The sequence below is a fragment of the Erinaceus europaeus genome, chromosome 2 (genome assembly GCF_950295315.1).
Source record: "Erinaceus europaeus chromosome 2, mEriEur2.1, whole genome shotgun sequence".
Taxonomy (NCBI): domain Eukaryota; kingdom Metazoa; phylum Chordata; class Mammalia; order Eulipotyphla; family Erinaceidae; genus Erinaceus; species Erinaceus europaeus.
In genome coordinates, this window is record NC_080163.1 from 120718771 (window position 1) to 120735787 (window position 17017).

The 17017-nt window shown below is 44.2% G+C and overlaps 1 protein-coding gene across 3 annotated transcripts in view; it reads right to left on the bottom strand.

Moving 5' to 3' along the window:
- Positions 1-3363: 3363 nt before the first annotated feature.
- IRF8 (interferon regulatory factor 8) overlaps positions 3364-17017 on the bottom strand; it is a 35933-nt gene continuing 22279 nt past the window's right edge. For 2 of the 3 annotated variants that reach the window (XM_007531523.3, XM_016191751.2), the window contains exons 7-9: positions 13358-13744; positions 11862-11977; positions 7942-11340 (exon numbers count right to left, since the gene is read on the bottom strand). In XM_007531523.3, coding sequence (XP_007531585.1) covers positions 11167-11340; positions 11862-11977; positions 13358-13744 — 677 coding nt within the window. In that variant the 3' untranslated portion in view covers positions 7942-11166. Of the gene's footprint in view, positions 3651-7941; positions 11341-11861; positions 11978-13357; positions 13745-17017 lie in introns of those variants that run through there. The other variant, XM_060185057.1, reaches the window with a different exon arrangement.

Consider the following 17017-nt stretch of genomic DNA (forward strand, 5'->3'; position numbering starts at 1 on the left):
ATTTAGTGTTTGCATCTTAAAGAAATGCCACTGATTTTTATACATTGATTTTGTAGCTTGACACCTTGCTATATTGCCTAATAACTTCCAGTAGTTTTCTGCTGGATTCTTTAGGTTTTTATATGTATACTATCATGTCATCTGTAAATAGTGAGAGCTTGACTTCTTCCCTTCCAATCTGTATTCCTTTGACTTCTTTCTCTTGCCTGATTGTTATGGCAAGAACATCCAATACTATGTTGAAGAGTAATGGTGATAATGGACAGTCCTGTCTAGTCCCTGATCTCAGGGGAAATGCTTTCAGCTTCTGTCCATTGAGTATGATGTCGACTGTAGGTTTGCTGTATATGGACTCCACTATCTTGAGGAATTTCCCAAATATTCCCATTTTTTGTAGTGTTTTGAGCATGAATTGGGTGTTGGGTTTGTCAAAGGCTTTCTCTGCATCTATTGAGATAAGCATGTGGTTTTGGTTTTGCTTTTATTGATGTGGTGGGTAACATTGATTGACTTACGTATGTTGAACCAGCCTTGCATTCCTGGGATAAATCCCACTTGGTCATGATGAACAATCTTTTTGATATAGTGCTGTATCCAGTTGGCCAGGATCTTGTTTAATATTTTGGTATCTATGTTCATCAGAGATATTGGTCTGTAGTTTTCCTTTTTTTGTGTGTGTGTCCCTGTCTGCTTTTGGATCAGGGTAATGTTGGCTTCATAGAAGGTGGAAGGGAATGTTCCTGTTTCTTCAATCTTGTGGAAGAGCTTTAGAAGTATAGATATTAACTGTTTCCTGAAGGTTTTGTAGAATTCATTTGTAAAGCCATCTGGTCCAGGACTTTTGTTGTAGGGAAGATTCTTAATAACTCTTTCAATATCTTTATCTGTGATTGGTACATTTAGGTTTTGTAGTTCTTCTTGGTTCAGTTTTGGAAGGGCATATGTTGCTAGGTATTCTTCCATTTCTTCCAGTTTCTCTAGCTTGGTGGCATATAGTTCTTTTTTTATATTTTTTATTTATTTATTCCATTTTGTTGCCCTTGTTTTATTATTGTAGTTATTGATGTCATCATTGTTGGATAGGACAGAGAGAAATGGAGAGAGGAGGGGGAGACGGAGAGGGGGAGAGAAAGACAGACACCTGCAGACCTGCTTCACTACCTGTGAAGCGACTTCCCTGCAGGTGGGGAGCCGGGGGCTTGAACTGTGATCATTACGCTGGTCCTTGCGCTTTGCACCACCTGCACTTAACCCGCTGCACTACAGCCTGACTCCCAGTGGAGTATAGTTCTTTGTAGAAGTTTCACATGATTTCCTGGCTTTCTGTGGTGTCAGTTGTGGTATCTCCTCTATCATTTACAATTCTATTTATTTGAGTCTTCTCCATTTTTTTTTTTTTTAGTGGGTCTGGCTAGGGGTTTGTCAATCTTGTTTAATTGTTCAAAGAACCAACATTTGGCTTCATTGATCTTTTGTATGGTTCTCTTATTTATTTTGTTTATTTCTGCTTTAATTTTAGTGATTTTGGTCCTTCTGGTTGCTTTAGGGTTCCTTTGTTCCTCTTCCTCTAAGTCCGTAAGGCATGCAGTAAGGTCGTTTATTTGAACTTTTTCTTGTTCTCTAATGTATGATTGTATGGCTATGAGTTTCTCTCTCAATACTGCTTTAGCTGTGTCCCAAATATTTTGATCGCTTGTGTCTTATTTTCATTTTTTCCCAGGAACATTTGAATTTTTTGCTTGAGTGCCTCTCTGACCCAGCAGTTCTTAAGCAGTATGTTGTTGAGTTTCCAAATTTTGTGAATTTTAGTAATTTTCTGTTTGTTGTTGAATGTTAGCTTTACTCCACTGTGGTCTAAGAAGATACATGGGATGATTTCAATGCTCTTGAATTTGTTGATACTGTCTATGTGACCTAACATGTGTTCTGTCCTTGAGGATGTGCTGTGTGGATTTTAAAATAATGTGTACTTCTGGTTTTGGGGGTGAAAAACTCTGAAAATGTCCGGGAGATCCAGTCTGTCCATCTCTTCATTTAATTCTCTTATTTCTTTCTTATCTCTCTGCTTCATTGATCTAACTGTGAGAGTGGGGTGTTGAAGCCTCCCACTATTGTTTTATTACTATTGATGTATTTTTGTAGTTCTTTCAGTAAGTTTTTGATGTATTTAGATGGTCCCTCATTGGGTGCATAGATGTTAATAATTGTTAAATCTTCTTGGTTGACTGATCCTCTAATCATTATGCAATTGCCTTGCCTATCTTTTATTACTTAATTTAATTTAAAGTCTATTCTGTCAGAGATGAGAATGACTGTTCCTGCCCTTTTTTGTAGTCCATTAGCCTGTATGATAGTTTTCCATCCTTTCACTTTAAGTCTGTGTTTGTCTTGTTGGGTCAGGTGGGATTCTTGCATGCAGCATATGGTTGGGTTGTGTTTTCTGTATAAGTACCACACACTAACTGATTGCACCACTGGAGCTCCCGGGTTGTGTTTTCTGATCCATCCTCCCACTCTGTGCCTTTTAATGGGTGAGTTTAAGCCATGGACGTTTATTGATATTATGGATTTAATGTATTGTAGTGCCAGTATCCAACAATTTTTCATCTGCTCTGATATATGGCCAGTATTATGGTGATGTTCTTGTTTATAAGAAGTCTTTTAGAACCTCTTTCTGGGCAGGGTTGGTTATGGTTGCCTCCTTTAACTGTTGCCTGTCTGATAAGGTTTTGATCCCTTTGTCTAGTTTGAATGAAAGTCTAGTAGGATATATTATTCTTTCTTGGTTGAAACCCTTTTTCTTTCTTTTTTTTTTTAATTTTTTATTTAAGAAAGGATTAGTGAACAAAAGCATAAGGTAGGAGGGGTACAACTCCACACAATTCCCAACACCCAATCCCCATAACCCACCCCCTCCCATGGTAGCTTTCCCATTCTCTATCCCTCTGGGAGCATGGACCCAGGGTCGTTGAGGGTTGCAGAGGGTAGAAGGTCTGGCTTCTGTAATTGCTTCCCCGCTGAACATGGGCGTTGACTGGTCGGTCCATACCCCCAGTCTGCCTCTCTCTTTCCCTAGTAGGGTGTGACTCTGGGGAAGCTGAGCTCCAGGACACATTGGTGGGGTCTTCAATCCAGGGAAGCCTAGCCAGCATCCTGGTGGCATCTGGAACCTGGTGATTGAAAAGAGAGTTAACATATGAAGCCAAACAATTTGTTGAGCAATCATGGATCCCAAGCTTGGAATAGTGGAGAGGAAGTGTTAGGGAGGTACTCACTGCAAACTCTAGTGTAGTCCTGCTTTCAGGTATATATTTTGCAGTAGTTTATGGATACGTGTGCACATAAGCTCTCTCTCACAGAAACTGGTGTATATCTAGGTTATGGGACTTTGTTAGAAAGTGAACTACCTGAGATGAAATTAGAGTGTACTATTAAAGGAAAGGTCTCACCCGAGTAATGATGCTGAAGGGTTGTCATTCCACACGTGAAGTCTCTGGATACATTCTGAGGTGAAGCATGTTGAGGTAGCAATCGTTGCTTTGAAACCCTTTTTCATTGAGGGATTGATAGATATCTTGCCATTTTCTTCTGGCTTTTAGAGTTTGAGTGGAGAAGTCTGCTGATAGTTTTATGGGTGGCTGTTGCTGTTACTGGATAGGACAGAGAGAAATAGAGAGAGGAGAGGGAGACAGAGAGGGGGGAGAGAAAGACAGACACCTGCAGACCTGCTTTACCGCTTGTGAAGTGCCCCCCCCCCCCCCCGCAGGTGGGGAGCCAGGGGCTTGAACCAGGATCCTTACTGGTCCTTGTGCTTGGCACGATGTGCACTTAACCCACTGTGCTACCGCTGGACCCCCACAGAAATCCTTTTACATAACCATTATACTGTCTCCCCAACCTAAAGATTTTTTTTCTTTAATAAAAAATTAAAGAGAAGAGGAAAATGAAGAGGAGGAGAGAGGGGACAAAAGCATCACTATGGCACATGAAATGTTGGATGTTAAACTCAGCATCTCATGCTTGAGAGTCCAACATGTTATTCACTGTGCTGTGTACCAGGATACTCCAGCCCTTATTTTTAAAATTGTTACTTATTAAATCATTTAGTCCTCACAATAATTAATATAATTACCCTCATTTTACAGGTGAGGATTTTAAGAAAAAGAAGGACTAAGTTATTTTCCCAAGAATACATCAGACTGAGTTGGAACCTACAGAGGGCTGTCTGACTCTGGATATTCCACCAGTAGCTGTGTCATAACTTCTTTGACTACCAGAATCTACTCCTTCTGCAGTGGGGGAGGGTGTCTGCCTGGAAATACCAAATAAATAACACCCTAACACCCTGGGTGCAGGGAGCAGTCCCCTACCTACAGATGGAAGAGAAAGAGGGAGGTAAAGGAGGAAGGATGGGGGAGGGAGGGAGGAACAAATGGATGAATATTCAAGCTCCTTCACCTCTAGGGGCTGACTCTGCTGGCCTCAGTAGTTCTCTTGTTCCATCTCCTTCCTCCCTTCACAAACTTCTTGACTCATCCCCAAGAAATGGAGTCTCTAGCCCTACTGAATCTTACTGGCTTTGCGATTGCTTAGACTAAGAGTGTACAGAAGGTATGTTGAATGGTGCTTGAGGCTGGGTCTTAAACAGACATTCAGCTACCCCTTCTTTTACTGTACTGCACCATGGTTTCCATATTGGGAGGAAGTTCAAACTCCACGGAGAAGCTATATGTCAGTATTCCAGAAAATAGCTCTAGCTGTGCCACCTTCCCATCCTCCTGGCCCCAGCATCAGAAATGTGGAATGAAAAGTCTATAGATGGTTCCACCACCACCCATGCATTGTGCAGCCAGCTCACCCATCCCCCGAATATTGTGGAGCAGAGAAAAATCATCCCCACTGTACCAACTAACTTTTGATCACACAGCTGGAAGGTGGTACAGCAGTAGAGTGCAAGACTTGCCAGTATGAGGTTCCCAAGTTCAAACTACTGTGCTGCATGTGCCTGAATGATGCTCTGATCTCTCTCTCTCTCTCTGTCCCTCCCTCTCTCTTTTGTTAATAAATATTTTACATTTAAACTCTCACTTGCAAAATTTATAAGTAAATCAAAACAGCTTTCAACTTCCTAAGTTAGAAGCCACAAGAAGAGATACATCCCCAGAGGACGCCATGAAGACTGAAAACCCAGAGAGAACCAGTGCACACTCTCTTCACTAAAGCTATTTAAGTTGGGTTGGGTCAAGACATTCACTGTTTCCTCCTACTTTGGCAAATGCAGCAGATCTTTCCTCTGAGAAACTAGCTCTCCCCCCACTGCCAGCCCACTGAGCTGTGAAAAGTGCAGTCATTAATTATAGTATATTCTTCAGAAAGAATATCTAAATATTTCTGAGTAGCTGATTTGCAAAACTTGTAATCATGGAAAACCTGAATCATGCACACATAAATTCTTCCTGCTCCCAGATCTCTTCTACATGGAGAGGAAGAGTCCTTGGGACATAGAGAAACGTCTGCCTATCAGCCTCTTCCAGAGAATTCCTCCACTGTGACTAGAGCTCACCAGGTCACCTGGACCCATCCATCTGGACATGGCAAAGAAAAATAAAAATTTTGCATTCCAGATGGATTTTGTAATTTAGTGCACCGAGGGCAATCACTCAGAATCTGGCAGTTGAAGTCATCTAATTTATTACTTTTTTGTAGTTTAGACTTTTCCATAGATGTGCAGTAGAATCTCCTTGTTTTAGTCTGCATACCCCGAATGACTTATAACATTGAGCATCTTCCTATATAGTTATTTACCTTACTTGGTGAGAAATGGTTTATTTTATTTTATTTTATTTTATTTTTTGCCTCCACAGTCATTGCTGGGGCTTGGTGCCTATACTACAAATCCACTGCTCCTGGTGGCCATTTTATTTTCTATCATTTTATTTTTTAATTTATATTTATTTATTTTCCCTTTTGTTGTCTTTGCTGCTGTTTTTATTGTTGTTGTAGTTATTATTATTGTTTTTATTGATGTCCTCATTGTTAGATAAGACAGAGAGAAATGGAGAGAGGAGGGAAAGAAGAGAGGGGGAGAGAAGGATAGACATCTGTAGATCTGCTTCACCGCTTGTGAAGCGAGTCCCCTGCAGGTGGGGAGACAGGGGCTCGAACAGGGATCCTTCCTCCAGTCCTTGTGCCATATGCGCTTAACCTGCTGCGCTACTGCCCGACTCCCTTTTTTTCTATCTTATTGGATGGTACAGAGACAAAATGAGAGAGCCAGGGAGACAGAGGGGGGAGAGAAAGATAGACATCTGCAGACCTACAACACCACTCGTGACATGACCACCCTACAGGTGGGGAGCCAGGGGCTCAAACCAGGATCCTTGCACTTTGCACTATGTGTGCTTAACCCAGTGTGCCACCACCCAACCCTTCTTAAAAGGTTTTTATATGGCTCTGAGAATAAACTGAGTGTCTCACAAATACCACCAAGTGGACTCCCTGGCCCAGTTTTTAGTCTATATGGTCAAAGAGAAAAAAGGGAGAGAGATCCTCTCCACCATCCATAAAGTTCTCCCACAGCTGTCCATGCTCCAAGACGTTCCCAAGTGGTATTCCAAGGGTTTGAACTCAGGCCCTCATACATGGTAAGACACATACTCTACCTACTGAGCCATCTTCCCACCCCTTAAAATGTTCTTAAAGTACAAAGAATAAGGGTCAGGCAGTAGATTGCCTGGTATAGAAAATGTTACCATGCACAAGAATCTGGGTTCTAGTCCCTGATCTCTACTTATAAGGGGGAAGTTTCACAAGTGATGAAGCAGTGTTGCAAGTTCTCTCTCTCTCTCTCTCTCTCTCTCTCTCTCTCTCTCTCCTCTCTCTCCTCTCTCTCTCCACTCCTCTCCTCTCCTCTCTCTCTCCTCTCTCCCTCCACTCCTCTCCTCTCCTCTCTCTCCTCTTCTCTCTCTCTCTCTCTCCTTTCCTCTCCTCTCCTCTTTCTCTCTCTCTCTCTCCTGTTCTATATTCCCCTTCCTTCTCAAATTCTCCGTATCAAATGAAAAGAAGGAAAAAATAAAAAATAAAAAATAGAAGAAAAAGAAGCAAAGAAGGAAGAAAGAAGAAAAGGGAGAAAGAAGGAAGCAAGGGAAGGAGGAAGGAAGGAAGGAAGGAAGGAAGGAAGGAAGGAAGGAAGGAAGGAAGGGAGGGAGGAAGGGACAGGCTGCCAGGAGCATTGGGCTCATCTTGTAGGCACCAAACTCCAAATAATAACCATGGTGGCAGTAAAAAAAATAAACAATCGGAATGAAAAAATAAAATAAAAAGAACAAAAGTGGCTTGTTTTCCAGAATGTCTCATCAATCTACCTCACAAATTCCCCCCTCAATGTCCGAGAAGCTAATTATCTCTATCTCAAAAGTTAGTTCTTATTCAGGGCTCTGATAACATTTTCTAGAAACCCTCAACCCAGAACAGATGAATAAATCTCAGGGAGGCCGCTAATCCATGGGAGAGGAGCTGGCCAATCTGTCAGCTCAGAAAATCTGGTGCTCTCTCCAGCCTCAGGCAAGTTTTTCTTTCTTCTTTTCCAATACTGCTGGAACACTCCCATGTGGTGACCAGAGGCTTGAACTCAAGTCCTCTCTCACGGTAAAGTGTATACTCTACTGGTTAAGTTATCTCCTGGTCCCTTAGTCTCTTTATTTTTTATTTATTTTCTGAAAGAAAGGGAAGTCAGAACATAGCTGTCATATGTGGTACTGGGAATTGAACTCAGGACCCCATGCGTGCACATCCTTCATTCTACCCACTTAGCAACTACCCAGGCCATTTAATTCCCCCTTTAGAGAACCTAGAACTGAGTGAAAACAATCAAATATTTGACAGAAACTTTAAAAATAAACAGAAGATGAAATGAAAAATAAACAGAAAAAAAACACCAGTTTTGTTTTTTAAAAAAACTTTAATTTTAACAAAAATAAAAAGATTAATATACCTTTTAAAAGGACACAAAAATAAATATTCATTAAGCATGTTACAGATGTGTGACTTAGCATCCATTGGAACTAAAGACAAGAGCCTATCACTATCTTGTGAAAATCTCAGAAAAGAACTGTTATCCTTAAAAATACAATACTTCCTTAGTTGTGTTGATCAAGGGAGAAATGCCATTTGACTTTTTGTTTTGTTTTTGTTTGTTGTGTTGTTGTTACTGTGGTGGTGGTTTGGTTTGGTTTGGTTGAGGGTTTTCAAGCCTGTCTTCACTTCTGATGGATTTTTTTTTTTTAAGATAGAGGATAAAAAGGAGAGTAAGTAGGAAAGACACCAGAGCACTGCTCCCTCACTTATAAAGCTTCCCCTTTGCATGCTCCCATGAGGTGGCTGGGGAGTTGAACCTGCATCCTCATGATACCTGGCAAAGTATGCTTTCTACTGGAAGAGCCATCTCTGGGTCCTGAGCAAGTACCATTTTAACTGAAGACTTCCTGTATTCACATGTGAATGCAGGCACATTAAAAGACCTCTAATTGGGGAGTCGGGCGGTACCACAGCTGGTTAAGCGCAGGTGGCGCAAAGGGCAAGGACCAGCTTAAGGATCTGGGTTTGAGCCCCCGGCTCCCCACCTGCAGGGGAGTCGCTTCACAAGCAGTGAAGCAGGTCTGTCTTTCTCTTTCCCTCTCTGATATCACCTCCTCTCTCCATTTCTCTCTGTCCTACCCAACAACAATGACATCAATAACAACAACAATAACTACAATTTAAAAAAGACCTTTAATTGGTAAATCTCACTCCTGCTATGCCAGCAGCACCTTCATAGCAAAGCAAGTGGGAAAAGTCAATGGCATTCTTCATGTCTGATTATAAATAAGAGAATCATGGCTGTGAAGCTCAGGTTGACTGAATTGGGGTGATCTTGGCTCCCAACTGTTCCCTAAGTCCCAACTCATCCCTACTTCTCAAAATGCAGATGGGCAGATGAGAACATTTCCCCTCACAGTGTAAGATTCTCAGTCAGTGATGGTGGTGGTCAGAATGAGTATGAAGGAGAAGAGAGAAGATCCCCACCTCAGATTCACCCCAAGCCCTCTCCCAAACTGCCTGGTGTCTACACCAACTACAACTATGGAACCAATTTGGAAAATTCATCAAACTCTGCCCACAGGACACACATGAGGGCATCCAATCATGACCAGTCTCCTCCAGCATATCCCAGGCACACCACTTGAGATAAGGAACAATCTAACCTGACAAAACGTGGTCTTTTTTTTTTTTAGGAAAAAAAAAAAAAGCTAAATTGGCTTGGAGGTACATCACCCCACACATTGGGAGATTGGTGGGAAGGCATGGACATCCCCACCCCCACCCCTGGCCTTTATATCAAGTCAACATTTTATTTTATTTTTTACTTCTTGGAGAAACGGACAGAGAGGCAACACCAAGGTTTCCTTCTATGTGGTGGGGGCCAGGGTTGGGCTCAAACCTGAGTCTCATACATGGCAAAGCAGCACACTATCCAAGTGATCTATTTTGCCAGCCCTCTGAGCCATCATTTAAATCCTCTGTCCCCAGTTTCTGATCAGTGTCAGATTTAGGTAAACATGTTGACATGTTCCAGGACAGTGAAATGCATCTGACTTTCTAGAAAACAGGCAGGTACCTCCAGGACTACCACGGGGGCTTTTCCCCTGGAAAATCACTGTGTAGAACTTATCTCTATTGCAGAGCAGAGTTCAGAGTGGAGCAGAACCACTTTGAATCCCAGAAAGTACTAATAGGCATTCTTCCCACCAGAGTCCATCCCACAGTCAAGGCAATAGAAATAATACATTACCACCACCACCACCACTGGCCCACCCACCCATCAGTACATCCCACCACACCACACATGAAACACCAATAGCTAAGGGATAGATCTGAGCAGATCAAAAGTACATCCAACATACTTGTCCAGGCCATAATTATTGAATATTTTTTAACTGGGGCTTTATATTCTGCCCGCTTTATTAAAAAAGAAGAAAGAAAAGATTCAAAGCAGTTTACAATGGGGCAATTTAAAATACAAGCATTTCTAAAGCAGGTCAAAAGCATGTGGGAAGAAGAAAAGAGAGAGGTATTTCAGTGGTTTGATTTAAAAAATAATAATAAATTCAGTTCTAAGTTTCCTGGCAACATAGGTGAAAAGAGAATGTTCTCATCATCCACAGATAAAAATATACCAGTTCATTTTGTGATGGGATTCTGTCCCAACCCCAAATTCTAGGATGAATAGATACTTTTTTTTTTTTTGCCTCTATGGTTTTTGCTGGGGCTCAGTGCCTGTACTACGAATCCACTGCTCCTGGTGGCCATCTTTTTTCCCTTGTTGTTGTAGCTGTTGCTGTTGTTGGATAGCACAGAGAAAAATTGAGAGAGGAGGGGAAGACAGAGAGGGGGAGAGAAAGATAGACACCTGCAGACTTGCTTCACTGCTTGCAGTGACCCCTTGCAGGTGGGGAGCCAGAGGCTCCAACCGGGATCCTTGCACCAGTCCTTGCACTTTGTACTATGTGCACTTAACCAGGTGCACTATCACCCAGCCCCCGGCATAGACCCTTCTATCAAGCTAAGAGTTTAGTTGTCACTTAATGAAACAGAGACTAATGTCCATTTTTAAATCCTATGAACAGACTTCCAAGCAAAAAGACACTTTACATCTAACCAAATCTATGGAATCATAAATCTGTTGCTCTGACAAAAGATAAAGGCAAGAATAGTCTTCTTCTCACAAGTTGTTATTACACACTGAGTTTGGGTCCCAGAAGCAGCTACCTGCTGGTAATATTCCAAGTCTTCCCCACCCCTAAAAGTAGCCCCCAATGGTTGACAGACTCTAGGCAACTAATGATCATTAGAGTAGAATGCAACAAGTACATGTTTGTATCTGTGTTGCAGTGACAGCATCCAGACCAGTTAGCTGGTTAAGTTTCAGCCTTTGCATCTGAGCAGGGGAACGCATGGCTACAAGATGGAGTCCTCTGTGCATGCCCTTACTAAATTAAGAGCAGAGCGAGGTGGTCCCACCTGGGTCCAAAAACCCACATCCTTAAATAATTACAACAGTAATTGTAATGAAGAAATGCGAGACCTGGGTGTATGTGTGCGGGGTGGGGGGTGGGGGTGGCCTAGGACTTAAACTGTGATCTGCTGGTTTTCTCTGAAAAAGGGTCTCTGGTGTGAAGCACATATATCTGGAAACACCCGGAAGACATGATCTGACTGTGGATCCTCAGGCTGCACCAGGGTTCCCACTCCACAGTTTTTTCTTGCTTCTTCCACCAGCTGCTGGGCATACACCTGTTCAATCTAGAAGAATAGTGCCCATGGTTAAAGAGGAACTTGGGCAGTTGGGTGGGACCTTCCTAATCAGGTTCTTTGATTACTCCCATTCGATGGTTCTCACTCAAGACCAATGAATGAACCCAGAACAGGCCAAGTAAAGAGCAAACAGTATTCCTGCAAAGACTCCCAAATCTCTACATTCTATCAATAGCATCGCAAGCTACATAGCCAGTATTCAGAATTCCACCACTAGAGTTTCATTCCTTTGGCTAGAATTAAAATAAGAACTTGCAAAATCCTAATCTGTCACTTAGATCTTAAGGTGATTAACAGTAAAACCCTTCTGGAGAGGGGGTTTTGGCTAAATAAATAAATAATAAAGGAGATAAGCTAGAGTCCTGAAATATGAAAAGACAGTTCACAGGAGACAAGAATCCACTTCCCCCTCCCACCCTCTGCATAAAGGTCTGGCCCAGGTCTGCCTCTGCACACAGGTGGAAACCCCTGTCCTGGCTGACTATTCTGTAGAAGCTGGCCCTCCTCACCTGCACAAGAATGAGTTTGGAGCGCATTGGGATCACATCTGGAAACTCCTCCCCAAAGCACAGCACCACTCTGCTGTCAGGGAGCCGGCTCTGGCTGTTATAGAACTGCTGGAGCTCTGGAAAGACATGGGAAGGAGAGTTAAGAAGTCCCAGCCTTGAGAGTCGGGCAGTAGCATAGTGGGTTAAGCGCATGTGGAGCAAAGCACAAGGACTGGCTTAAGGATCCCGGTTCGAGCCCCTGGCTGCCCACCTGCAGGGGAGTTGCTTCACAGGTGGTGAAGCAGGTCTGCAGGTGTCTGTCTTTCTCTTCCCCTCTCAGTCTTCCCTTCTGCTCTTGATTTCTCTCTGTCCTATCCAACAACGACATCAATAACAACAATAATAACTATGGCAATAAAACAACAAGGGCAACAAAAGAGAATAAATAAATATAAAAAAAAGAAGTCCCAGCCTCACCACCTTCTTCACCTGGGAACCCTAAACTCAGCACGCTGCCTCCAGGAGTCCCCAAGCTGGTTGGTGGGAAATAGATCTCAGCCAGTGTTGTCACAAGGAAAGCATTCTCTCCACTATGAGGATGTAGAGAAGGAAGCCAGCACTGCTGGTAGCCAGATCGTGTTCATACACCCTGAACTTCTAGAAGAAGCTGGCATATGGAGAGGCAGGGAGAGGACTGGTTATATACCCTGCAGACAATATGTATATGTGGACACATATAGTAATACTATTATTTTATGGTAGCATTATGTTATAATATGTGACCTATATAGATCCATATAATAATAGCCAGCACTCAGACCTTCTGCTTGCCTCTTAGGGGCCAGTTCCATGGACTTGGAGTATGTAAGGTCAGGGTACCACAGAGCAGTACATCAGCCCCTAGGGACCCAGCTGAGATGTAGAGTCTGAGTCCAGAAGCCTGTGTAGAGTCTGGGACTCTGTGTTTCTAGTCAGGCCCACCAGGGAGCTGCAAGATGTTAGGTCCCTTAATCCCACCCCTGGACAGTATCTGCACTTCTTAAAATTTTTATTTATTTATTTTCCCCTTTTTTGTTGTCCTTGTTGTTTTTTTAATGTTGTTAGATAGGACAGAGAGAAATGAAGAGAGGAGGGGAAAACAGAGAGGGGAGAGAAAGACAGACACCTACACACCTGCTTCACTGCTTGTGAAGCGACTCCCCTGCAGGTGGGGAGCCAGGGGCTCGAACCCGGATCCTTAGGCTGGTCCTTGCGCTTTGTGCCAAGTGCGTTTAACCCGCTGCACTACCACCCGACTCCCAGTATCTGCACTTTATTTCACATACCAAGAAATCAAGGTAGGGCCACTTGGGAATGCCCAGGGTTCTAACATCTGCTGCTTTTGCGCCTGTCTCCTCCACGTGCTCTCCCCACCCCACCCCCACGGAGACTGTGGGCCATCCCTGGACTTGGAGCACACAGGTGCCAGACAAGGGGATGCTTGCTAAGACTGGGACTGTGACACGGTAGGCACACACCTCTCAGGAACTGGGTGGTATCGAAGATCTTGACCACCTTGTCCCGCTCCAGCTTGTTAGGCCGGTCCTTGCAGAGCACAGCATTGCCACTGCAGAACACACGGCCCTGGCACTGCCGCTTGACCAGCACACCCTGCCGGCTGCTGTGCAGCACCACACCACGCTCTAGGTGCCCGAACAACTTCTTCGTCACTTGGCGTTGCCGCTCACTGGAGATGAGGTCCGCCGGCGGGAAGTACACCAGCTCCATGCCCTCAGGGCTGTACAACTTGATCGTGGGCAGGACCTGGTTGCTCAGTGACAACTGGCAGCCCTTGGGGCAGGTGGTGGTGGTCTGACCCATCAGCTTGCCCCCATAGTAGAAGCTGATGACCATCTGAGAGAAGGCTGTGGGAGAGAGGAGGCCAGTCAGGGAGGGGGCTATGGGAAATGTGAGTTCCCTGGTCCTTCCTAAGTAAGTGACCAGAGCCCTTCTCTCTCCTGAGTCAAGGGGGGTGGGTGGGTGGGTGAGGCTTAAACTTTCTGGACATCTAGAACCTCACCGGCAATTTGGGGAAGTCCATGCACCCCTTCTATAAGTCATGGATTTTTACAAGTGTGAATAAATTATGAACTGGCCACAAAAACAACTTCAAACATAGCAAACCTTGCTCTCCATTCTGGGGAAAGGCTGCTGACAATATTTATAAGCTGTTTTGCTTTTGTTTTGTTTATTTTTAGAAAGAGACAGAAGGAGAGAAAGAGAAAGAAAAACAGCAATGTCTCTCTCCTTCGCTTTCTGGCTGTCTATCTGAAATATTTCAAAAAGGAGTATCTCCAAAATTCCTTCACCCAAACCTATTCTCAGGAAAAGAGTCTGAAAAACACCCAAGTAAGGAAATGTATCCCAACATGTGCTATATCTCAGATGATAAGACTGGGAGAGCGGGGTAGCACCATGAAGAAATAAAGAAAAAGATTATTCCCTTTTCAATAGCCCCTCAATCTCCGATCACCCTGAAAAGAAAGCCACTGGTCGACTTCTAGCTCCTAATTCTGACTATCTCCTTTTCAAAGAAAGAGAGAGAACATGGGTCCCCAGATCCTGGGCCTCTCCGAACCCTGCAGCTGATTTGCATTGACTTTGCTTTGGCCCCTGACTGCCTACTTACAGCCTAATTGTGTCACTGATGGTCCCTCAATAGACAGTGAAAACATCAACTTAGCTTTTAAAAAGTGAAGCAATTTGGAGGGAGACAAACAGTCCAGGTGGTGTCCAGATATGAAAAACAACTGCAAAGGTGGGGCTCGCATGACTGAAATTTGGGGCCCTGTAAACTAAGCCAGGGTAAAGGTCACAGCTAGATTCAGGTGACTCCCAGAGGAACCTGCAAGCTCATATGTGTGCAAGCAATTCAGTCTCATGTATTACTGATGATCTAGGAGAATCTGAGGCAACTTCTAAAAAGCTACAACCAGTCCAGAGCTGCCCTCGGAGCCACACAAGCTCTAAGCTGACATACTCCAAACCCATCCCCCTGGGGAATCGTGCAGCAAGTACATTATCTGACAGTTGGCTGGAGTGGCTCTGGAGGTGCCTCACCTGGAGAAAAGCCATTGTGTGCTATAGTACTCAGGCCCCTCCCACAGGGCTCTGCTCAAGAATAATTTGCTCAGGGAGCCAGACAGTAGTTCACCCAGTAGAGCTCACACCTTGTAAAGCACAAGGCCCTAGCTTGAGCCCTGGCACCACATGCAAACACCATGGGCAGCACTAGGGGAGTTCCATGGATGGTGGAACAGTGCTATGATGTGTCTCCTCTTTCTCTTTCTCCCTCCTCACTTTCTCTCCCCACTTCTAGTTTCCACTTTCAGAAAAATAAAGAATGAAAACAGAAATAATCATTTGTTTGGGCAATCAGTAGACTGCCCAATACAGCTGGCAGGTTCCATCATCTCCACACCAGAGCTAAGCAGCATTCTAGAATCACACAAGGTTGGGATTCAGTGTAGCAGGCACTCCAGCCCAGTACATTTACTTGGCATTTGGGGAAAACCAAAGCCTTGTGAGGTCAGCGATGAGTGACAGTGCCAGCATCTGACCTCACAGGCCCCGTATACCTTGGTCACTACACTGCCCACCACTCAATGCCCTCTCCAGAGGGCCACATTTATCACTGCTTCCAATACCTTGACTCACTCCACTTCCTTCATTCTGCACAGTTCTGAACTTTGTCCCACATGAGCAAAACACTACACGACTCTGTCCCTTTGCCCTGTCTTATCTCTGCTCAGTTCTTATCTTGCACCAGTGCCTCTTGTCTGTGTGAACTTACTGCCAGAACAAGTGGAGGGAACAGGTGTTCCAAGGCCAGGATGGGGGTTCTCCTAGTGCCCCACTGCCTCGCAACATGGACTCAAAAAGGCTCAAGCTGCAAGGAGTGACTGAAGACCTACCACCTCTCCTGGTGAGAGTAGAGACCCTGGAGGAACAGCAACTCACAAGGGACCCCACAGGGAACACAGCACAGCTCTCTAAGCAATAAAGCCTCATTCCCCTCACCCTAGTCTGTTCCCAACAGCAATGTGTCCTCTGAGGTCAACACTGACCGCAGGGGACAATCTGGCCAGGGAAACAGAATAGCACCAATACTAGAAGCACAAACCCCAGAGCCCACCTGCTTAGGACATACATCATCCCAGGTATATGACTTGGGGCATGTGGCTTCAGGGCTCTGTGCCTCAGTTTTTTCTTTTCTTTTTAATTTATTTAATTATTATTATTATTATTACTATTTTTAACAGAGTACTGTTTAGCTCTGGCTTATGGTGGTGCAGGGGATTGAACCTGGGACTTTGGAGCCTCAGGCATGAGAGTCTCTTGGCATAACCATTATGCTATCTACCCCTGGCCCCAGTTAGTTTTTTCTTTTTTTTTTTTTTTTTTTGCCTCCAGGGTTACTTCTGGGACTCAGTGATGGGAGCCCTGGCACTACAAACCTACTGCTTCTGGAGGTCATTTTTCCTTTTTTTTTTTTAATCAGATAAGACAGAGAGAAAATGAGAAAGGAGGGGAAGATAGAGAGGAGGAAAGACAAGACACCTGCAAACCTGCTTCATCACTTGTGAAACAAGACCCCTGCAGGTAGTGAGCCCCCTACAGGTAGGGGAGCTGGGGGCTTGAACTGGGATCCTTGCACAGTTGTGCTTAGTACTGTGTGCACTTAACCCAAGGTGCTACTGCCTGGGCCCCTGTGCCTCAGTTTTCTCATCAGCAAAATGGAGCTAACAATAGTAGCTGCCTCCCTGGAGAGGTATGGCTTTGCCTAGCACCTGGGAGCAACCTGTAAGCAATGATTGGCTAAACTGGGGTAGTAGGGTGAAAAACTAGCTTCTGAGATGAAAGCCCAGAAGTTACAAGTCACATGCTAGGTGGAGAGGGTGGGGCAGACAGCATAATAGTTATGCAAAAAGACTTTTCATGCCCAAGGTTCCAAAATCCCAGGTTTTATCCCTTTATACCACCTGAAGCCAAAGTGGAGCAGTGTTCTGGTAAAAAAGAAAAAGAAAAAAGAAATCACAGTGCCAGCTCCAGACAGTCCTCGCAAAGGGCTGGGCCAGGGATTTGGAGCCTTTAGCACATTCAGCCTACACAATCACCTCATGAGGCAGAGGCTATTC